Source organism: Canis lupus, chromosome 14, assembly GCF_011100685.1.
Source record: "Canis lupus familiaris isolate Mischka breed German Shepherd chromosome 14, alternate assembly UU_Cfam_GSD_1.0, whole genome shotgun sequence".
Classification (NCBI taxonomy): Eukaryota; Metazoa; Chordata; class Mammalia; order Carnivora; family Canidae; genus Canis; species Canis lupus.
The window spans coordinates 52,569,363-52,593,351 of NC_049235.1; the positions used below are offsets into that span (position 1 = coordinate 52,569,363).

At 40.3% G+C, this 23,989-nt stretch overlaps 1 protein-coding gene and 1 pseudogene across 3 annotated transcripts in view; one reads left to right on the plus strand and one right to left on the minus strand.

Annotated features, from left to right (window-relative positions):
- Positions 1–13,096, minus strand: part of BMT2 (base methyltransferase of 25S rRNA 2 homolog) — a 92,603-nt gene extending 79,507 nt beyond the window's left edge. The window contains exon 1 of one of the 3 annotated variants that reach the window (XM_038557392.1): positions 12,906–13,096. In XM_038557392.1, the coding sequence (XP_038413320.1) occupies positions 12,906–13,065 (160 nt within the window). In that variant the 5' untranslated portion in view covers positions 13,066–13,096. Of the gene's footprint in view, positions 1–10,287; positions 11,213–11,271; positions 11,883–12,905 lie in introns of those variants that run through there. The other 2 variants (XM_038557393.1, XM_038557394.1) reach the window with 2 other exon arrangements.
- A 6,102-nt stretch (positions 13,097–19,198) lies between these two features.
- On the plus strand, positions 19,199–20,485 carry LOC100682938 (annotated as a pseudogene).
- The last annotated feature ends 3,504 nt before the right edge of the window (positions 20,486–23,989 follow it).

Sequence of the window (23,989 nt, forward strand, 5' to 3'; positions counted from 1 at the left end):
ATACACAGAAACCTACTGCCCTTCAGCTTTTAAGACCTCTAGTATTTCACATTCAATAAAATTTTTTATGCATACTATCAATTTCTTGTAGATTTGAAGCTTACTATCTGCTCCACTGAAGTTTTGAGGAAGGATTCAAATTTTGTCCGTAAGCCTATTCAACTCAAATGGTTTGAAGAAAACTTCCAACTTAATGTCCTCACTCACATTTAAGTCTCCAAACTCTCTCCAAGTATGCTGATACTGAAATTGATGTGTGATTAGTAAAGTGTAGTACACTTATATATAATCGGACTAAACAATATGATTGTATATATTTTTCATTCTTTCAATGGATTTGCCGGGGGAAAAAAAAAAACTCTATGTCAAATGCTACCCAAAATAACAAAGTTAATGAGCTAGCACAGGCAATCAAAGAAAGGGAAGAAGATATGTAATAAAATGTGGATGCTCTAATGAACATGCTATGTTCCCCATGTCTATGTAAGGCATCGTGGACCCAGAACATTTAAATTATATACAAGAATGTATCAAACCCTGTCTGCTAAGAATACCCTATGTTAAATGGTAGTTACAAAGTTGAACAAAAAACATAGTTAACCTCCAGTTATGAGAAAATTCCACTTTTCATAACACTCTTGAAAGCTTATTATTTTTTAAACAAAGTTATTAAACAAAAATAGAATGGGAAAATTCAGATTTTTTTCCCCATAACAGTACGTTATTTGTTTTAACAGTATTCAAAATAATGGTATTTATCACATAAGTAAAATATTTTCTTTTTTAAAGGGATTTTATTTATTTATTCATGAAAGACACAGAAAAAGGCAGAGACGTAGGCAGAGGGAGAAGCAGGCTCCAGGCAGGGAGCCTGATGTGGGACTCGATCCTGAGACCGCAGATCACGCCCTGAGCCAGGGGCAGGTGCTCAACTGCTGAGCCATCCAGGCGTCCCAAGCAAAATATTTTCAAAATAATTTTTATGATTTGGTTCTAAATGCCAAAACCAGTTAAGGTTGACCAGTGCCCAGTGTATATATATAACCAAAAACTTCTGCTAACTTGGTCAAAATGCATACACAAAAAATGCTAAAACTTGATTCTAGGACAGCCCCGGTGGCTCAGCGGTTTGGCGCCTGCCTTCAGCCCAGGGTGGGATCCTGGAGACCCAGGATCGAGTCCCGTGTCAGGCTCCCTGCATGGAGTCTGCTTCTCCCTCTGCCTGTGTCTCTGCCTCTCTCTATTGTCTCTCGTGCATAAATAAATAAAATCTTAAAAAAAAAACCTTGATTCTAATAATTTTACTTATCATTTAGTAATCAAGTCAACTAACATTTAAAAGATTGTCTTATTTAAAATAATACTTTTTCATTACCAAACAGCAAATCAGGAACTAAGAACTTCCTGAGGTCCACATCAAAGATCTAAGTCAACAGAACCAGAAATCCTTAAGTATTCAAGCTCAATCAATCAGAGCTCTCAATAAATTAGTAATTATTCCTATAATGATTTTACAAGGACTCAAAATCATTGTGATTTATATCTATTTTCTTACTTCTTACAGACAGCCTCTAAAAGCATGATTGTATCTTTAAAAAAAGAGAGAAAGAAACAAAGAGGAGGAAGAGAGAGAAGGAAAGGTCAGTCTCCAATAAATATATACATTTCATTTTGCCCAAAAACAGAGAATTAAAAAATTACTTTTAAAAAGCACAGTTGAAAATATATATGCCCTCTAGCCTAACTTCAAATTAATAGTTAATGAACATTTCATGATCAAACTAAAATAATATAGAGAAGAAATAAGCAATCATTTGTTCAAATACAGTTTTAAAGAGGAACTTAAAGCTCTGCTTAGCCTAAAAGATAAAGTCATCAATTTGCCATTTAAGATTCTAGAACAAAGTTCACATTAACATGCTCTCTATTTATTATATGCATCTTATATTTAAATTTTTAAAACACTAATTAAAAACTAATTAATAATTTAAAACACAACTGATACCAATTTACATTGTCAAACCAAGTTCAATAACAGAAATCAATGAACCAAGTTATTTTAAAGATTGGTCCTAATATCAAGACAACATCATAATTATTGACTAAATTCACCTCCACAAATATTATATATTACAACTAAAAGAAAAAAAAAATATGGGCGTGACCCTGGGGTCCATGGATTGAGTCCTGCATCAGGCTCCCTGTGGGGAGCCTGCTTCTTCCTCTGCCTATGTCTCTGCCTCTCTGTGTCTCTCATGAATAAATAAATAAATAAAATCATAAAAAAAAGAACTACTACTTCCTATGAAAATACAGTAACAACTAAGAAAAAATTAATAGTGCATTAATTCATTAATTCAAAAGACAATTCCATGGAATCTAAAACCAAAACCAAAACCCAAACACAAGCTCATAGATACAGAAAGCAGATTCATGGTTGCTAGAAGTATGGGGTGGGGTATGGGAGAAATGGGTGAAGGGGGTCAAAAGATACAAATTTCCAGTTATAAAGTCATGAGGATGTAAGAAAAAAAGTTCCATTTTTAATAATTTTGTGATTAGTTTAAGATATTACTTTGAGTACAATTGTCTTTGTAACAACCAAGTATAATGGAGTTAAGGAGTTATTCATTTTTGCTTTTACTAAATAACCTCAAGAACAGGTCTACACTCAAGTGGAAGTTGATATGGAATCCATGAAGTTGATACTATTCTTCCTTTTTGAATTAACCTCTCTCCTGCCATTTCTTATAAGCAAATTTCTTTCCTTCAAGCTAAAACTGAATTCACATATTCAAAAGAATTTATCTACTTCTTACTTGATAATCTTCTAATTCCCTACTATATGCATCTGCAATCCTTACATTGTCACTTATTTATATATATTGTCATATTATTATGTCACTATTATATATATTGTCATTTATTACCATATAATGGTAATTTTCCCATTAGAAAATATAAATTGAAAGGCAAAGACTATTTTGATTTATAACTTGTATAAGCTATAGGAATTAGTCATGATGCCCCATTAATGGGGGAGAAAGTGTTTAAATTTTTGCCATGCTCAAAAAAGACCAGGAACATCAAAATTACAAATTAAATTAGGTGCTAGAGTAAAATTCAAATTATAGTTGACAACTATCAATGGATAATAGTGATGAAAAAGAAGTAAAATTTGAATACTTCAAAATAGTGTTCTCAAAATTATACTAGAAGCTTAGAAAAACAATAGATCCAATGTTAATTTTCTGGAAAGTTTCTGCTATTTTATACTGATGTATGTATTTTACTTTGTTACTGTCAAAAGAAAAACTTGCAACTGGAAGTGCAGTCATATCCATTAAGTTCTTTGATAACAGTACATATACCTAAGTAAAAATTTGAAAAAAACAAAACAAAATTCAAATGGCATTTTCTACTGAAAGAGAAAAAAACCCAATAGTACTTCTATCTTTTAGGAAAAGCTATAGACTTAAGGATAAATTATTGGTAACAATACTAAATAGGTGAGCTACTTTATGTGGGGGAAAAAAAGATATATGATGCTAAAGTGCATGCACTTTTACATGCCAGGACCATTTGATGTTTACAAGTATGTCAGAAATAATAGGGGCAGCCCCGGTGGCCCAGTGGTTTAGTGCCTGCCTTTGGCCCAGGGTGTGATCCTGAGGCCTCAGGATCGAGTCCCACATCAGGCTCCCTGCATGGAGCCTGCTTCTCTCTCTGCCTCTCTCTCTCTCTCTCTCTTCCCCCTCCACCCCATGTCTCTCATGAATAAATAAATAAAATCTTTAAAAAATAAAGAAAGAAATAATAATATTTTCTCTTTCACTCTAAAAAGAAATAAAGCATAGAAGATAAGAAATTTTGTTAAATGTAAATCGGAGGCTAATTTAAGGTAAGAATAGTAGGTCATTATTCTTAGTGGTTTACTCCTGTGAGCCATAATACCAAAGATTAACCCTGAACTATTTGGTTCTTACATGGTATAATACAAAAGAAATCACATGATTCCATATACACAAAACTCTAAAAAAAGAAGACAAACTTAGAGAAGAGCTCAGTGGACATGAAGAGAGGGAGAGAGAGACACACACACACACACACACACACACACACCTGACTACAAAGGACCTTGAGAAAATTTGGGAAACAAGAGAAATGTTCTGTACCTTGAATGTAGTAATGCTTCATGGGTGTATACATTTGTCAAAACCCACTGAATTATACACTTTAAATAGGTTCAGTTTATTGTACATAAATTGTACCTCAATAAATTTCACTTAAAAAATTATGTGCCATGAGTACAATAAAAGTTACAAAATTTTAAAAAACTGTATTTCATTAAATTTGAGGGTCATCAACTTCTCTAATAAAAACCAATTTGCTTTGAGTATCACAAACAAATCCTGAACTGGTAGAAATTCAGAACTAAAAATTTAATTTTTACCTAGGAATATTACCAAATATGGACAGTAAGATACATTACTATAGATGACCAGGTTACCAAATTCACATTCCAAGAACCTTTAAAGATCATTTCCTCTAATATGAGGTAAAGAGATAAACCCATGACCAAGTGGAAACAAGTTCAACAGCCATTTTATGGCATTAAAACAAGGTGTTCAAGACCAGACTGTCTCACAAATATGGTTAAACCAGCCTTCTCAGAATTCCTGAGCACTCAATATAGTGACACACCTAAAGGGGAAAATAAAAACATCCAAGGTGTATGGAGTCAAAGCAGCTCCTGAGATTCAAACACAGGAACACCTGAAAACCTGCATCTTAGATCCAACATGCCATGAATAGAGATTTCCCTGAAGAGGCGAAAAACAACAATATTGCAATGTACTAAGGTCAGACCTTTCTTATAAAAACAGAAATACAAGAAGCAAAGGTGGGGCGGGGGGGGGGACAAAAAACTGTTACAGCCATTCCAATACTGAAGAAGACAGAAACTACAGAGCAGTCTAGGTAGAAATTCTAGGAACCAATCTTCAACATCATTGCCCTTAAATACACCCAGGTAATTTAGCTAATGATACCTCTATTATTTCTCAAACCATGTATTTAACAAGTTTAATGCTTCCTATGTTGCAAATACTATTTTAAATACTTCACAAATATTAACACCTTTAATTTTATTTATTTTTTTTCACCTTTAATTTTAATACCAACCCGAGGAGGCAGATATTTTACTGAATGGATAAGGAAACTGAAGTACAGAGAGATTAAGTAAACTTCTCAAGGGTACACATCAAACCTAGCAGTCAAGTGCCAAAGTCCATGCTTCTACCCTCCATACTACCCTGCCTCTCTTTACAAGTTTTTAATTTATGAACTTTCACAGATATGAACAAAGCTTTGCATCAGAGCAAAGTACACTGACTCTACTTGCCACAAACAAATGGTCTTTTGTCAGTCAAATGCAGTTATTTAGTCTCTGCAACTGCATTAATTGTTAGATTTCTGGCAATGGTTTCAACTCTGGCTGCACACTGGAATTACCCAGAAGTTTCATTTAACTGATCAAAAGTGGGAACTGGTTATTTATTTTAATGCTCCCCAGATGAAGCCACTGTGCAACAATGACTCAAAACCACAGGTCTACTGTATGATTGTAAACTCAAATGCCTATTGAAATAATTTACACATCAGTGAGGCTTGGGGCAACCTGAAGAGTCAAATTTAATTAAAAAACAAAAAGCTGCATGGATGAAATTCAGCACTTACAAACAAAATTTAGCCCACAGTAATCTTGTGTTTGTAGCACTCTCTTTTTATAAACATATTTATGATAAAAATAGTTAATTCAAAATGTGAAACTCTTTGAATATATCCTATACATGAGATGGAAAGAATTAAGAAAAGGAAGAATCAACAGTGTCAACAACTGTTAATTCCTTATGAAACAACTTTACTGATATGTGTACAATCAGAGAGATCACTCAGTATAAACAAAGGACTTATGAACAACCTTCTGAGAATTCATTTTTGTGGGATATCCAACAGAGCAATTTCTGTATAAATGAGAAAATGGGATACTCAGATGCCCCTCTAAAGGCATGGTGACTAGCCATGTATTCTAAAATAACCCTTACAACGGGCATCAATATACCTACACTTAAAGCACAATAAATTAGTACAGTTTATATCAGTGGTTCTCAGATGTTTGGCTTTGCAACTAGTACAAATTTCACCCCCAAAATTCAGGATATTGATATTGAAGCTGTAAAATTTTTATCTGCAAAGTTAAAGGATATAAATATAATACACACACAATATTATGATCTTCTAATACCAACACACACAGACACACAATACAATATCCTTATTAGTTCTCATCTTTCTATGGACAAAACTTTATTATTATTTTTTAATCATTGTCTAATACTGGTATATAGGAACAAATGGTAGGGAAAGAGTAGCAGATAAGAAAGAAAGAAATGAATTCACGGTATACAGTAAAATAAGGCAAGTTAATCCAACATGTATTAAATGTTAAGGACAAGGCATTTTACAATATCTATATTCTCCACTATTTACAGTTTTACTTATAGAAAAACAGTATGATGTTTATATAAATAATTTGAACAACTTTTAAAAGAATAAAATTAATCTACTAAATTTAAGAAGAGGTGACCATAAATGCTTTACAAAAAATTGTATCCAAAATTTACAGTTTAAGAATATGAATGAATATAAAAAGATTAAACTCAACTATCTGGAAGTATCTGTGTTAGCTTCTTTCTTTTCGTGTGTGTCTTTATTTACACGGCATGGTCCTATATACTTGGGATACAAAAACAAAAAGCAGTGTGTCCTACTCAAAGAACTATATTTAGTGGGAAAGACTGGTAAATGAACTGGTTAGTGACAAATATAATAAAGGCTAGCACAACTGTGTAGGAGCATAAGGTAGAAAGAGGAGCACTTATGCAAAATTGGACACAACTGGTGTCTTCCAAGGATCTGTACTCAGTTACAATGTATAACTCATTCCTTCATTGGGCAGTTCATTCATCCTGGAACTTCAACTTCCACAGACAGGGCTTCCAATCCGACACTTCCAAAGGATGTATTCCAAACGAAACCATTACACTATCCCTAAGACAATCCAACCTGTTTACTCTGTTCTCCTTGCCCCCATCCCAACATACACACATTTCCAAAACGGATAAAAAATGGGCACTTTTATTTTTTCCCAGACAGAAAACCTTGACACCATCTCTGACTCTTCCCCTTTACTCACTGAAACAACACACTCTCACCTTCAAAACTTTGATACATCTTTCTCTATTTTCATGATCACTGTTGTTATTTATGCTATTATTACCTCTACATCAGATCGGTAGAAGAGTCTTCTAGTTGGATCTCCTTTCTTCCAGGTTCCTTCCTACTCTAACCTATAGTACTTTATTTAGCTCAGAGTTCTTTAACTCCTCTGCCCATCATAAACCTATATAGACATCTGTATTATTTGAGGTAAGAAGTTCCATAGATGATACTAATGTGGAATCAAGGCTAAGATTCACTGCATTTGTTATTGTTTCTTCCCCCCACAAAACAATCAAAAGGAACTACTTAATTTTCAGTGTACCTTTTGAAATGTAAAAACAAAACAAAACCCTAAAAAGATACCTTACTACAAAGATAGCTAAAAATAAAAAAAATCAAACATAAACTCTCACTGAAATGACTGCTTAGTAGTCAATGTTCTCTTTTTGTGTTGCTAATTATTAAACTCTTCATTTTTTCTACCTACTTGAATGGCAATTTCAACTCTCCTTGTGCAAAGTTAACAAGCCTTTCCGTGAACAGTCTTCACTTTACTTACTTTGCTGACTGAACAAAGATTCTATCACAAAGAAACACTTTCTGATTCTATATTAGAATGAGCGTGACTTAACACAGAAGGAGAAAAAGTAGGAAATCTCCATGAAAAAGTCTGTTATCCTAGTTTTTTTTTTTTTTTTAATTTTTATTTATTTATGATAGTCACAGAGAGAGAGAGGTGCAGAGACACAGGCAGAGGGAGAAGCAGGCTCCATGCACCGGGAGCCCGACGTGGGATTCGATCCCGGGTCTCCAGGATCGCGCCCTGGGCCAAAGGCAGGCGCCAAACCGCTGCGCCACCCAGGGATCCCTGTTATCCTAGTTTTAAAAACAATTTCAAGACTTTGTTTCAGGAAAAACACAAACATTATATTCATTCTTCCATTTTTAGACCTTTTGTTGTTAGTTTAAAATTATTTCTAATTCAAGAGTTTTTCCCTCCCTGCCAATTCTCTTGTTTGAGGTGTTAAAGAACAATCACAAATGTATTTTTCAGCCTATCCTAAACTGTTATTCTAGCTCACCCTTTGTCTCAAACTATAAAGAATTTGAGTAATCAATAAGAATTAAACATCTCAACTAGACTACTCAGTTGTTGCCTTTTATTATGCTGCTCACAACTATTTATCTTCAAAACACAATTTTTTCTGGACTTAGTCTACAGAACCAACCAATCCTGTGTTCTTTCCTGCTTCAGTATCAGTAATGTGTCTTAATTACTTTTATAATATCATCATTGCTACAACTAACATTGATTTTAATATAGGAAACTATAATAAAAATCACCCATAATACCATAACCTTGAGACTATCACTGTTAACAGGTTATTATGTATTTTTACTTTTTTCTGATTCACTTATAAGTTGCATGGGTTTGCATGACAAACTGTTTTAAACTTGTTTTGGCATATAGAATAAGTAAATTCAGAGTGAATAAACTAATAAAATTTGCTAAAGACATTTGCAGATGGGTTAAAAAAATCAAAACTAAATGGAAAGAAATCACACTTTTATTTCTAACAACTGCAGCCTTTACATTTTCTCGGTATTTTTACATGAATATGTTTGGAAAAAGAGATGCCAAGCATAATAATAATCACTATAGGAACAGGATTATGTGACTAGGGTTATGGGAAAAAAACAAAGACAACTGAAAATACACATGGCTCTACTTCAGTTCTCAATTAGATATGTACTCATCAGGCAGATATGACTAAACAATGAAGTCCCTGTTTGGAACACAAAACTAGCTGTTTCTCATTAAAAAGCTGTCTACAACTCATGATACATTTAAAATATTTCTGGTTTACATGGAGGGGTTATTTTTAAAATTCTGTATAGCAAAGACAAAAGACACCTATATCTGCAAGCTTGTTTCCATTTATAGAAACTCAATCTAAAAGACAGTTCCTTAGCTACAAATGCTGACACCACAAACACCTCTTCTCACCACTGCCAGACATTTCCCTACCATTTCCTCTTGGTAACTATTTAAGATATCAGCACAGCTTAGAACACTGATCATCATATCTCCAATTCTCACTTTACACAAATTAGTCTAAGTGGTGACAGAGGACAGGCAGTAAATGGGAGCAGAGAGGGGAAAAAAGTAATAAGAGTGCACTAAATCCACCTGCAGTCTTTATCATCCTATCTACCCCCCGCCCCGCCCCAAACCCAAGCCTTCTAATCCCTGTCAACAAGCTTAGTTGGGACAAATGAATTGGGAAGAATGGAAAGAAATCTTTTTCTACCACAGTAGGAAAATCTCACTTTCATTGTTATTCCTGCTTCATTTTCAATTCCAGTACAGATATAAGGAAGGGAGAACTACATTATCGACCCCATACTGGTTATCCAGTGCTCAGTCCTGTCCTTACGATCTGGTGAATGTTTTACCTCCTTCTTCATTCTACCTCAACTTCCTTCTTTTCCTGCCATCTCTCCCAAAAAAAAACCCATACCTCATGTAGTCTCTACTCAGCTAATCCTACCTCTCAACGGATTCCTCCAGTCTTACCAATTTACATCTTTTTACCTAACACACATTCTAGAGCTACTTCCTGCCTCCCATTTTCCCTCCTATTCTACCAACATGTGGAGTCACCATTAGGTGTGCAACTGGGGAAGAAAAAACTATTATTCCCGTAAAGTATGTACACCGCTCATGATCAACTATCCAAGTTTCAAGCAACTTGTTTTAATATTTTTGAGATTTGACACACTGATGTGTGAAAGGAAGGAACTAGTTTAAATCACCATTGCAGGGCAGCCCCGGTGGCCGCAGCGGTTTAGCGCCGCCTGCAGCCGGGGGTGTGATCCCGGAGACCCAGGATCGAGTCCTACCTCAGGCTGCCTGCATGGAGCCTGCTTCTCCCTCTGCCTGTGTCTCTGCCTCTCTCTCTCCCTGGATAAATAAATTAATCTTAAAAAGAAAAAAATCACCATTCCAAAACTGGCTGATAAATTTCCAGGCTCCAGTGAAAAGGATTCTGAAACTTGCATCCGAGGTGGAAGACAGGAATTTTTTAAATGGCACCCCAGGTGAGTGATAAATGCTATACAGTTCCTTCTAATCTAACATTCCAAGATTCTAAACTGGAATTCTCACCGCATTTTCTGGTAGGAATATTGTTACAAAAGGTGTGTAGTTTCCATCATTGTTGGTATTACAATTACTGACCAAACAGGCTTCTGTAACCTGATCTAGCACCTAAGCACCATGTATATTATTATTTTATAACCACAGGTGACTTGCAAATGAACTTATAAATTATATGTTTGTAGACTGTGGACCACCAGTATTATAACAATACTAAAACTTCAAAGGAAAACACTTTTTCCTTTGAGGAAAAATTATTTCCTTGGGATTATGTGCATAGTTAGACTTTTCTACAGTTGGCCTTTTCACAGATTTGTACCCAGTCACACCTAAGATTTCCCATACATGTCAGAAATAAAAGTAGGAAGGGCATACTCTTTGGATCTCTTACTTTGCTGGTTCACTGAAGGGGCTTTGTGTATCAGTGGAATAAAGCCTAGAGAAATCTAGATCATTGATGGAATTCAGGGCATTAAAATGCCTAAAGAACAGTCTCACTCAAATGGTTACAGACTGCTGGGACTTCACCTTCCCAGAAGCACACTGGATCATTTATGAACCACATATATCTATTCTAGCTCTGGTAACTTCCAACTACCCATTCTCATTATAAACAAAAGTTGCCTTGGTTAATATTCAAGTTTAAAGACCTGTTTCAACATGTGGGAACTAATCAAGTATAAACAGCATTCGAAGACATGATGACACATTATTAGCGGTTGGTTTAGGTGCAACTTATTCATTTCTGAATCAATAATGATATTGTTATAAGAAGGTAAAAATGGAAATATGGGCTAGTCAGTTTCTTTTTCTTTAAAAAGACATACTTGCTTTTAGAGTCGTACAAAACAACATGATAAACTTAAGGAAATCGTGTCCATTTATTCCTTCATTTCTCCAGTGGATTCCTCCAATCTACAGTGAATGCCATTATGTAAGCGTATTCTCTGAATATCAGGAATGATGCAATGGTTGCCATGACAACTACTCATTTTATTGAATAAATTGTGTGTGTGGGGGGGGGTTAGAGCATTCTTTTTTAAAAAAACAAATTCTAACATCGTACCTACGCCTCACAAGTCTCTATTGTTACCTACTAAACAATAACGGCAGGCCACGTTTGAGGAGGACTATTTAAGCAGCTACGTAGATCCGAAAGCTAAGCTGGAGTTGCCAAGGGAGGGAAACTTTGAATTCAAGTTCGAAAAAATGAAACACATCAGCCGCACTCACGGGAACAAAAGACGCTTCTTTTTAATCTTCTAGAATAATTGAAAAAGTGTCGTGTAAAGCGAAAGTAACATGCAGTTGCACGGCGCTGTCACAATTTTGCTTCTAACCCCGAATTTAACGAGGTATAAAGCTAACACTAGAAGGCTGCCGTCTTTTCGGTGTGCGATTAAGTTAAAGTGAGAGCAAGCGGGAGGTGACCTCCCCCGCCGCCCGCCCCCCCCTCCCCTCCCCCCCGTTTTGATGCACGGAAGAAATCTCTCCCGAGCGTGTGGGGAAAAACAACAACAACAACAACAACAACAACAGCAAAAACAAAACAAAAAACTGGTCATTTTCATGTGGTCAGTGCAGTCTTCTGCAACAGCTCCGTCGAGAAGCCTGGTATTTAAAAACACCACGGATAACCGCAGATCCAACTAGCAACGCTCCCGGGGCGGCAGCCGCAGAGGCTACTTAAGATCTTCCACAGGAGAAGGTTCCCGGCGTCGGCATCTGCGTCCTCCGGAGGAGCCGCCCACTCGGAGCTATCAGGGGGATTTCGAGAGCCTGCCCCCCAGCTCTGCCCCGGCGAGGCGCGCGCGGAGGTCCGGCTGGAGGCGGGGCGGGCGGCGGCGCCCCTCCCCCTTTAGCGAGGTGCAGTCCGGTCGGCGCGGCGGCCCGCCGACTCCGCAGCCCGGCCTCCGAGGGCTCAGTCGCGGGCGGCACGTCACTCGGGCTGGTCGAGCGCGAGGCGGCGAGCGGCAACTCAGGCTTCCTCCGCGTCTGGCGCTCCCCAACGGGTTCTACCTGCCTCCGCCGTTTACCTTCGCCTCCCCGGCGACCGGCGGCCCCCGCCTCTGCGGGGAGGGCGCGTGTGCGCGCGCGCGCGTGTGAGTGTGTGAGCGAGCGTGTGTGTGTGTGTGTGTGTGTGTGTGTGTGTGGTGACAACACGCCCGGCCCCCCGACGGGGCCCAGGGGACTGACCGGGAGGGGCGGGGACTCCGTCCCTCGGCGGCCCCGGAACTCTCCGGGAGGGCCCTCCGCGACCAGGGGGCGGGCGGAGCGCGCCCGACGCCGACCGAGGGCTGGACCGAGGAGGGGGCGTCCGGGCCCGGAGGAGCGGCACTGGCAGGGGCTGACGTGCAGCTCCTTCAGGTTGTAATGGTGGCCCCTTGGGGGAGGGGAGAGGTGACAGGGGGCTGGGGGCGACGACGCCTCCCCTCCCCCCTCGCTCGAGCTCGCTGTTTACCTTCCCGGTACTTCTTGCGGAGCCGCCGGTGGACGCTCTTCACCACCCCGGAGAGCTTCTCCTGCTCCAGCTTCCGCTCCTGCTCCCGAGGCGGCGGGGTGCTCGGGGGCCCAGCCCCAGGCCTGCGAGCACCGCCTCGGCCGCCGGCCTCCGGCTCCATGTCGCCGCCGCCGCCGCCGCCGCCCCTCGGGCCCCCGCAGACGCCTGCCTGACGGAGGAGGTGGGGAAGGAGGAGGCAGCAGCAGCGGAGGCAGCAGCCGGGGGAGGCCCGGGGAGCCGAAGCGTCGGCCTCGGAGGTGGCCCCTCGCCCAGGCGCCCGAGCCGATTGGCGGACGCTGGAGGGCTGGGCGGAAACGGAAAGGGCTGAGGGCCAATGGACGGGGAGCGCCGGCGGTGCACCCGGGTGTTTGGGCCGGCGAGCAGCTGGAGGGGGCGGGGCTTGCGGGCCCGGGGAGCGCGGCGGGGGGAGCGCGGGGCCCGGACGCTCCCGTCTGTCTGCTCCCCGCCCCGCGCCCCGCTCCCCGCTCCCCGCTCCCCGCTCCCGGCTCCCGGCTCCCGGCTCGGTGCGCAGGCGCCGAGAGCCCCCCGCGCTTGCGCCGCGGAGTTTGCTCAGTCGGGGCTCGCGGCTCCTGCCCACCCGCCCGCCTGGCGTCTCCCGGCCGTGCGGTCCGCAGAGACATCAGCGTCCTAGCGCGGAGCGGCTCGGAGCCTGCGCCCCGAGCGCCGCCGAACTTTGTCACGTAGAGGTTCTCTGCGGCTGCGCAGCGCGGGGGAGCGCTTTGGAGCGGAGTCGACAGCACCGACGGGAGTTTTACGCTCCGAGGGACCCGAGCGGAGATGCTCTCGTTGGCGCCCAGGAGAGGTCGGCCTGCGGAGCGTGGACTTCGTGCACGGGATGCACGGGCTGCTCGGGATGCACGGGATGCACGGGCCGGCAGTGCCTGCAGCGCCAGAGCTGCGCAGAGGACCCAGGAAGTGGGGAAAGCCGAGGGCCACGGAAGGAGGTGACGGCGGAGGGTCTAGGAGAGACGGAGAGCCCACAACGCATGCCCTCGGGAACTGTCGCGGTGGCCCGGGGAGCGTGCCCCGATTGAATTTGCATCAGGACCGAGTGCTTTTAACCCCGGCTTGAGGGTGTTCTCCTTTAATTTGGTGGGTCCGTCCATGTGGAGGGTCGCCTGCGTGGGCTTGGCAGCTCACACCTGCGGCCCCTCCTCGCCCTCCTCTTTGGAAATTGCTGGGGAGTGTGGCTGCTGATTGCGCCCTTGCTCCCCGGAGATGCGTGCGCGGGCCGTATTAGCTCCTGCGGTTGGTACCGAGGCGGCTGCCCGAGGCCGAGAGCTCCTGGAGGGTCGGGTAGGGTAGGGTTGCAGAGTACCCTCGAACCGCGTGATGCTGTTTGTAAATCGTTGCAAAAACTTTTTGACCTATGACCTTACGAATATAAATAAAGCTTGAGTTGTGTGACGTTTATATGCCACCTTCTGAATAATGAAGACCCTGAAGAGCAGAGCATTGTGCACGCTCTCCAATACACAGAAAGAACAGGACAGGGGAAATGAAGGGAGAAGGTGCATGGAATATAAGGATGGAAGATGCAATCCTACCCGCACTGTGAAGAGGCAGGTCAAATACAGATAAGCCTCAAAAGAACTAGTTATAATGAAATGACACACATAGGCCTAATAAGTTGAGGCTAGGGTAGTCTTATTTGGTTTTGTTTTGTTTTTTCATTTGGAAAGAAAGAGAAGCTTTAAATGACACATTTGTTTTGGCTCTTTCCATATTTTACTATATATGGGAGGTGAAAAGAGTTGCAAATATTTGGAAGTCACAACCACTGTAAAAGAGGGCATTCAATTTCATTTGTACTGTACTAAGAAAAGAAACTCCCTGCTACTACTAGCAAATGAATTTTAAGGTCCTTTTTAAAAAGTCAATCCCGTATCCGAAGGAAATTGGGGAAATACGGAAGGGAGTAAAAATTGCTGAGAGAAGATCTTAAGTGTTCTCATCACAATGAAGAAATAAATGATACATTTGTGGTGGGATGGAGTGGTAGCTAATCTGATAGTGGTAATCATTTTGCATTTTATAAAAGTATCAAGTCAAGATGTCCTACACCTTATACTTTCACAATGTTATTTGTCAGTTATTTATCAGTGAAGCTGGGGGTGCAGGGAGGAGAAGTCAGCTGGAAACCAATCACTGGGAGATAACAACTTAACATTTTTTTCCCCTTTGCTTGTATATCTTTATTTCAAATGGGATATTTTTGATGGATATAAGGTAATCTGTTATATGAATAGCCTGTCACTTTAGTAACCAATTCCCAACTATAGTATATTTATGTTGTTTCCAGTTTTTCTGTGTTCCAAATAATGCTGTGATGAACACCCTTGTATACAAACGTTTGTCTATATGGGACGCCTGGGTGGCTCAGTGGTTGAACATATGCCTTTGGCTCAGCTGGGGATTCTGGGGTTCTGGGATTGAGTCCCACATCAGGCTCCCCACAGGGAGCCTGCTTCTCCCTCTGCCTGTGTCTCATGAATAAATAAATAAAATTTTTTAAAAAAAAACTATATTAAAAAATAAATGTCTTATATATTTCACTACACTAAATTTCTAAAAGTCAAAAAATTTTTAATCAAAAGGTCAAATTTTTAACTAAAAAAGTTTTAAGGTTTTCAATGTATATTGTATTGTCAAATTGCCTTTTCTGAAAGGTGGTAGCAGTTTATGTCACCTCCAGCAGTATATATGAATGTCTATTTCACTGCACCCTTATCAAATATAAGTGTTACAATTGACAAAATCACTAATGAGATTTTTAAAAGGTCTTTGTTTTTAGGAAACATTCTGTTTTTTAACTAGCTATTCTAGTTGGTATAATATTAACATTGAATATTAATATAGCGGCAAATAAAAGGAACTTATTCAATACTCTAGTTGTCATTTTTCAGGCAAATCAAAGATGTATTTTACATTGTTTTTTGGTTTCATACTTTCTTGAGAAGCAATTTGAGAAAGGAATTGGAAAGCTGGATTTTATTCTGAAGTTGCATGAATTCAAATAGGGCAAAGGCCAATATGACCAATACTGACTTTTCTTAGGAGGACTATGGCAACTGGCCATAGACCACAGTTTAAAAGGAAGTTTATAGCCTTCCTCTGGTGTGATTAATAACATTGGAAAAAGCTTTCCTTCTGTTAAGGTAGCAGAAGAATGGTAATGAGATTTTCCATTTAAGTAAGACATTTGCCCTAATTGCTGCTAAGAGTGGTTCTCTGCAGGAAGTATGTTTGGTGCCATATTCAACAAGCATATCCTATATGCAGGAAAATATCAACACCTTCCCCCACTCCATGTGATGACAGGATTTCATTTACTGTAAATTTCTTATTTTTAAAAAAATTATCTATTATTTTAAATGGCTATTGGAAAAAGAGATGTTGGAAGAAAACAGTATTCACTGAGCAGGATAAACCAGTCTGGGAGGAAGAGGCATTTTTCTAATGACCGAACTAAACCCCTGATAACTAAATTTCTCATCCTCATTCTTTGCCTCACCTGACCAACTTTTACAGTCTTCCCCATGCACATTTGGTGTGTCATAGTAAGCTTCTCCATCAAAGAATCACTCAGTATAGGAAAAATGTCTTGGCAAAAAAATACCTGTCTTCTTTGTTTGCAGTTATATTCATTTTAAGGGAAACAAATTCCCATAGACTGTAAGAGTCAACATGTAAAATTAAATGCATTCTAAGAGTTCAAAGAAATATTCATTGGTGATGAAAAGTAAAATTTAAAAATCTGTATCAAAATTTGGGTGATGAGGGGATCCCTGGGTGGCTCAGTGGTTTGGCGCCTGCCTTTGGCCCAGGGCGTGATCCTGGAGTCCCGGGATCAAGTCCCACGTCGGGCTCCCGGCATGGAGCCTGCTTCTCCCTCCTCCTATGTCTCTGCCTCTCTCTCTCTCCCCCTATGTCTATCATAAATAAATAAATAAATCTTTTTTAAAAAATTGGGTGATGGCACTAAGTGAATAGAAAGATTCAGGGTACACTTTGTGTAAATGGAACACACTTTCCAAACACACTTTCCAAACACACTTTTCATTATGTGTTGAGTATTCCTGTAGATCGGAGAAGACTACACAGTAGAAATTGGGGTTCTTTAAATGATCTAAAGCATTAATCATTTATTTTTATTTTCCACCATGTTATTATTTATCCTTCTTTGACCCTCTTTAGTATCAAAATCTTAAAAAAAAATAGGTTCTATTTTTCTAGTTCTCATTTTAACTGAATTTCTAAAAATTCTATTTCTAAATAGCCACGAACCAAAGATTTGGCCAGCTTGAAATATATCTCTATCTTCAGTAACAAAAAGGTACATCAAGTCTTTTTGTACTATTGATATGCACCATTATATATTTTATAAGTGTAAATTTTTTTTTAATTTTTTTTATTTTTTTAATTTATGATAGGCACACAGTGAGAGAGAGAGAGAGAGAGAGAGAGAGAGAGGCAGAGACATAGGCAGAGGGAGAAGCAGACTCTATGCACCGGGAGCCCGACGTGGGACTCGATCCCGGGTCTCCACGATCGCGCCCTGGGCCGAAGGCAGGCGCTAAACCGCTGCGCCACCCAGGGATCCCATATAAGTGTAAATTTAACATTAATACTTCTCTTAATTAAACTAATAGTGGAGAACTAGCAAGAAAAGAAGTATTTTCAGTGATATATTTCATTCAGTATGGTGAACTGATTACAAACTTTAAAATTCCTTCTATTTATTGAAAATAGAATTATTTTCTTAAAGAATTTGTTTATAAGTACTACCCAATGTCTCCCCTGCAGTTCTTACCATATCTGCCAACATACAAGTCTTTAAAACAGCACAGATTACCTCTCTTTTCAGAGTTATATGCAGAATTGTGTTTAAAACTAGTATTAACTACAGCAAGTGAAAACCATTAATTAGTACCTAACTCCCAATGTAATGATAGAATTCACAATATTTTTGTAATATACTAATTAGTGAAATGCATTTAATTTTCACAACAGGACTAATGTAGGAAGATATCTACATAGAACATGGGGAGTAAACTTCCAGGTGATAAATGATGTTCTTACAATGGAGCCTGGTACTAAGAGAATTTCTGCGTCCTAATTTCAGCTTTCTGTTAACCACTAGAGCATCAATCACTTGATTTCTCTAAGTTTTATTTTTCTTTCTTCATATGTTAAATGAAGAAAGATTTGACTAGTGTTTTTCAATATTTTTTTACCATGATACACAGTAAGAAATACATTTTTTAAACTAATACATTTTACTTATCTTTTTCTTTTAAGATTCTATTTATTTATGAATGAGAGACACACAGAGAGATAGACAGAGACAGAGAGAGAGTGGCAGAGGGAGAAGCAGGCTCCATGCAGGGAGCCTGCCGTGGGACTCGATCCCTGGTCTCCAGGATCAGGCCCTGGGCTGGAGGCGGTGCTAAACCGCTGCCCCACCCGGGCTGCCCACTCATTTATCTTTAAAGACATTCAAATGGCCAACAGATACATGAAAAGGTGCTCAGCATCATTAATCATCAGAAAAATGAAAATCAAAACCATAATATTATTAAAGGATATTAGGTGGCCCCCAATCTCCAGAAAGACCAAAGAGGCAGACTTGGAGACCACCCAACTTGGATCAACACCTAAGTCAGACCCAGTGACTATGCTCTCTGGCCAAACCCCACTGACTCTTGTCCCTTGGCTTACAGGGCAAATGTTGGACATTGAATGAGGGAACTTCAGTCATTGTAATAATAAAAGACCCACACCTCCACAGCCTCCCTCAACAGACTAAAGGATTCCCTATAGCATCTGCCTCATTGTTTTGCACTTTTCTAAACAGACGGTTCACTCCAGAGAATATAGTTAGCAGAGTCAAAGTCTCTTATCTGAGCCTGCATTCATATTGGAGGAAATCTCCCAGATGTAAAAATGGTGTTCAAAGGGAGCTGAGTAGCCTCTATATGGCAAGGTGCATCTCACAAAGTGTTCTGAAAATTAAAGTGAGTCACAGAATTATAGTGGTTTGGAGGCTGAAAGGGATCTTTTAAATTAGTAGTGTTTTCCAAATTTTAGGCCAATAATAGCGGGCCATAAAATCAATGTAGTATACTCCATAGTTTTCAAAACATTTAAGAATAGAATTGAAAATACCACCATGGTCCTGGCCTGAGCCTGAGCCCTGGCCTCCCGAGTCGCCCTTTGGCTCTCCGAGCAGCATGAGCTCCACCACCCGCTCCCCTTCTCTTCCAACTACGGGTCCCCGGGCTCCGTGCAGTCCCAGCCACCAGGTCCGGCCCATCAGTAGCACAGCCAGCGTCTATGCAGGCATGGGGGGCTCGGGCTCCCAGACCTCCATATCCTGCTCCACCAGCTTCCCGGGTGGCTGGAGGTCCGGAGGCCCGGCCGCGGGGATGGCTGGGGGTCTGGCGGGCATAGGGGGCATCCAGGGCAAGAAGGAGACCATGCAAGACCTGAGTGACCGCCTGGCCTCCTACCTGGAGAGGGTGAGGAGACTGGAGGCTGATAATCAGAGACTGGAGATGAAAATCCGGGAACACCTGGAGAAGAAGGGGCTCCCAGGTCAGAGACGGGGGGCATGACTTCAAGACCACCAAGGACCTGAGGGCTCAGATCTTTGCAAGTGCTGTGGACAATGCCCGCATCGTTCTGCAGATTGGCAATGCCAGGCTTGCTGCTGATGACTTCTGAGTCAAGTATGAGATGGAGCTTGCCATGCGCCAGTCTGTGGAGAGTGACATCCATGGGCTCCGCAAGGTCATTGATGACACCAACGTCACTCGGCTGCACCTAGAGACAGAGATCGAGGCTCTCAAGGAGGAGCTGCTCTTCATGAAGAAGAACCACGAGCAAGTAAAGGGCCTACAAAACCAAATCGCCAACTCTGGGTTGACGGTGGAGTTGGATGCCCCCAAATCTCAGGGCCTCAGCAAGATCATGGCAGGTATCCGGGCCCAGATGACAAGCTGGCTCAGAAGAACTGGAAGGAGCTGGACAAGTACTGGTCCCAGCAGATCAAGGAAAGCACCACAGTGGTCACCACACAGACCTCTGAGATCGGAGAAGCTGAGATGACCCTCATGGAGTTGAGATGCACCACCCAGTCCTTGAAGATCAACCTGGACTCCATGAGAAACCTGAAGTCCAGCTTGGAGAACAGCCTGAGGGAGGTCAAGGCCTGCTATGTGATGCAGATGGAGCAGCTCAACGGGATCCTGCTGCACCTGGAGTCAGAGCTGTCCCAGACCCGGGCAGAGGGGCAGCTCCAGGCCCAGGAGTATGAGGCCCTGCTGAATGTCAAGGTCAAGCTGGAGGCTGAGATTGCCACTGACTGTCGCCTGTTGGAAGACGGGGAGGACTTCAGTCTTACTGACGCCCTGGACAACAGCAACTCCTTGCAGACTATCCAGAAGACCACCACCCGCAAGATCGTGGACGGCAAGGTGGTGTCTGAGACCAACGACACAAAAATTCTGAGGCATTGAGGTAGCAAAACAGGGTACCTTTGGGGAGCAGGAGGCCAATAAAAGGTTCAGAGGTCAAAAGAAAAAAAAAATACCACCATGTATAATTGCACTAAGTGAAGATAAGTATTGTCTGTTGGAACTTTTGTCCTAATTATATACAAGTGTCTATATTTACATATGTAAATATATACGTATGTAAATAGTATATGTTTAAGTGTTCTGAGCCCCAGTGCAAAATGTAAAGATAAACAAGTAGATCAATGAAACAGGAGACAACATTCAGGAATAGACCCACACATGTATAGACAACTTATTTTTTCACAAAGTTGTAAAGACATTTAGTGGAGAAAGGATAGTCTTTTCAACAAATGATGCTGGAACATTTATATGCAAAGAAAAAAAAAGAAAAAGAACTTCAGCCCATGTCTTATGCCATATATGAAAATTAACTCAAAATGGAACACAGACCTAAATATAAAACTTAAAACTATTAAAATTCTGGAAGAAAATCTTTATGACCTTGGATTAGGCACACATTTTTTAGAGATGACATAAAGTATAACCCACAATAGGAAAAATTAATAACTTGGACTTCACAAAAATTAAAATTGCCTGCTCTTTAAAAGACACTGTTCAGTGAATCGAAAGACAAGCCACTGAGTGGAAGAAAATATTTGAAATCATATGTCTCATAGGGGCTTGTATCCAGAAGATACAAAGAACTCTCAAAACTGAATAATAAGAAAGCAACTTCCTCCTTCACCAAAGGGGAACAAAATACGAAACAATTTCCTAAATATGATGTACAGATAGCAAGAAGCACATGAAAAAGTGCTTACTGTTATTAATCATCAGGAAAACACAAATTAAAAGCACATGAAATATCACTACACACCTATTTGAGTGTCTAAATTAAAAAGACCAGCCATACCAAGTTCTGGCTGGAACACAGAGGTAGGGGAAGTCTCACACAGTGCAGGTGCAACTGTTAAATGGTACAGTCAGTTTGGAAAACAGTTTGGTGGTCTCTTAAAAAGTTAAACATACACCTACCATATGATGCAGCCATGCCACTCCTAAGTATTTACACAAGAGTACTGAAAATGTATATGTATATGATAAAAATAATTTTTTAAGATTTTTATTTGTTTATTCATGATAGACAGAGAGAGAGAGAGAGAGAGAGAGAGAGAGAGGGAGGCAGAGACACAGGCAGAGGGAGAAGCAGGCTCCATGCTGGGAGCCCGATGCAGGACTCGATCCCAGGTCTCCAGGACAGTGCCCTGGGCCGAAGGCAGGCGCTAAACCGCTGAGCCTCCCAGGGATCCCCAGTAAAAATAATTTTTGAATATTAGTCTCTTACAAACACTTAGAACTCTAAAATAGAAAATGATTGACAAAGTTTTAAATTCTTAATGCGTTCTGATTCCAAATAGTTGATAGTTATAGGAACTGAAAACATTACTTAGATTTTTGTGCTGAATTAAAATATGTACTACTTAATTTTAGAAGAATTTGTATTTTAAAGAAAATCTCTCATTGAGGTTTCATACCAGTTGAAGAGAACTAGTGGTAGACTAGTTGAGAAATATGTATTTTTGTTTTATTCTCTGGTTCACTTTTTATGTTTGAAGATAAGCATCCATTGGAGAAAGGCTTTTGCTAGTTATTTAGACATATTTGTCTGCCTAGTTGATTTTAGTCTATAATAAATTGGTACATGAGACAGTAGTTAATTTTTATCAGTTGAAAAAAAGACTACCTGAGGTGCCTGGCTGGCTCAGTCAGTAGAACATGTGACTCGTGATCTCAGAATTGTAGGTTCAAGTCCCACGCCGAATGTAAAGATTACTCAAAAATAAAATCTTAAAAACAAAAATGAACAAAAAACTACTACATAAGTGACATGGTACTTTTAAGTAGAAAATTAAGAAGGAAAAATTGTGAGCTACGTAACTTGAAGGAATGTAGCTTAAACGGGATAGTATGGGTTCCTATATGGTGACTTTATGCCTTTTTTTCCCTTTCTTCTTTATTACATACTCACTCTTACCCCCCCATCCTTTTCATTCTGGCACTTGTATCTTAAAGATAAAGATATTCCCATCTTACTTTGTTAAAAGATAAATAACATTAAAAGGGACCCTTTAGACATTTTTTAAAAAATAAATTAACCAATCATGATATGACATGGGTTTTAAGGATAATCACTTATGGTCGAGTGGAAGAGAAGACAAAGTTGAAAATATGAATAAGTGAAGCAAGAAGTCCTCACAGATAAACTTTGCTTATGTCACACTTTTAACCCATTTGAAGAACAAAGGCAGTTATTCACACCAAAATTTTGTGATTTACAACAATATCAATCATTTATTTGCTCAAATTTCTGAAATTTAGGTAGGGCTCAGTAATGGTATCAGGTGGGTGACTCAACCAATCTTAGATGACCATTTCCAAGATGGCCTCACTCACATCTGGTGTGGTGGTGCCTGCCTATATCAGTTGGGAGCTCGGAGCAAATGGCCTCAGCTCTCTACCTGACCTCTCCACATGGGCTGCATGAGTTGGGCTTCTTACAGCATGGTATGTTCACTTACAGCGTGGGAATTCACTAACTTCCCCCAGAGCACAAGACACTCCAGGCCTTTTTGTGGCCAGACTGGCCTAACAAATCTGAAGCAAGTCTCCCTCTCTTTTGGGTCATCAAATTGTCTGCTCTACATCTAATACCTTCCCCAGGCCTTTTGGCTAACTCCCCGCTTAGATTTCCTCTATGATCGGCACGAGGAGCATTTCTTCTTGAAACCTTTTTAATTATCCCATATTGATACGGTAGCTCTTTCCTTTTGAAATCTGATTAGCTCTTAGTATCTGTAAACTCATTCCTCCCTGAAAATGTGCTATTTTATATTATCATTTACTTTCCTATAGATGGCACGTCCTATCTCAACCGATCATATGGTTCTCAAGGACACAAAGGCCTGTATCTTTGTCAGTGCCCACCATCTAGTATGTGCTAAAGAAATGTTGATAGGGAAGATAGTTGTACACTAACATTTTAGTTAGGCATTTTAGTTCTTTTTTAGAAGGTATTATTCCATTTGAAGTGATGTAGGTCTTAAACTTACATAGATGCTTTTAAAAGTGTATTTGAGTAGGGTTTACCTATAGCACCAAAGAAGAATTTAAATTACTCATTAGGTATAATGAATTCAGATTATTTATTTTATTTATTTTTTAATCTTTTTTGTCGTTTTCACTTCATATCTCTTGGTCTTTTCTCACTGATCCAAAGAAGTAAAGGCTTTTTAGGACATTCAGTATCAGTGAGGTAAGTCTAGAAGATGCAAAGATAAAACTAGTTAGCATGGAAATAATGAGTACAAATGTTTATAAACCCAATTGTCTTCAACTGGAAAGAGAACTAGAGGAACTTTAATAGTATTCCTTTTCTGAACCACATTAGCTCTATCACCACAGCTAGAGCTGTGATCAACACATGAACTCATTTTGTACTTTACT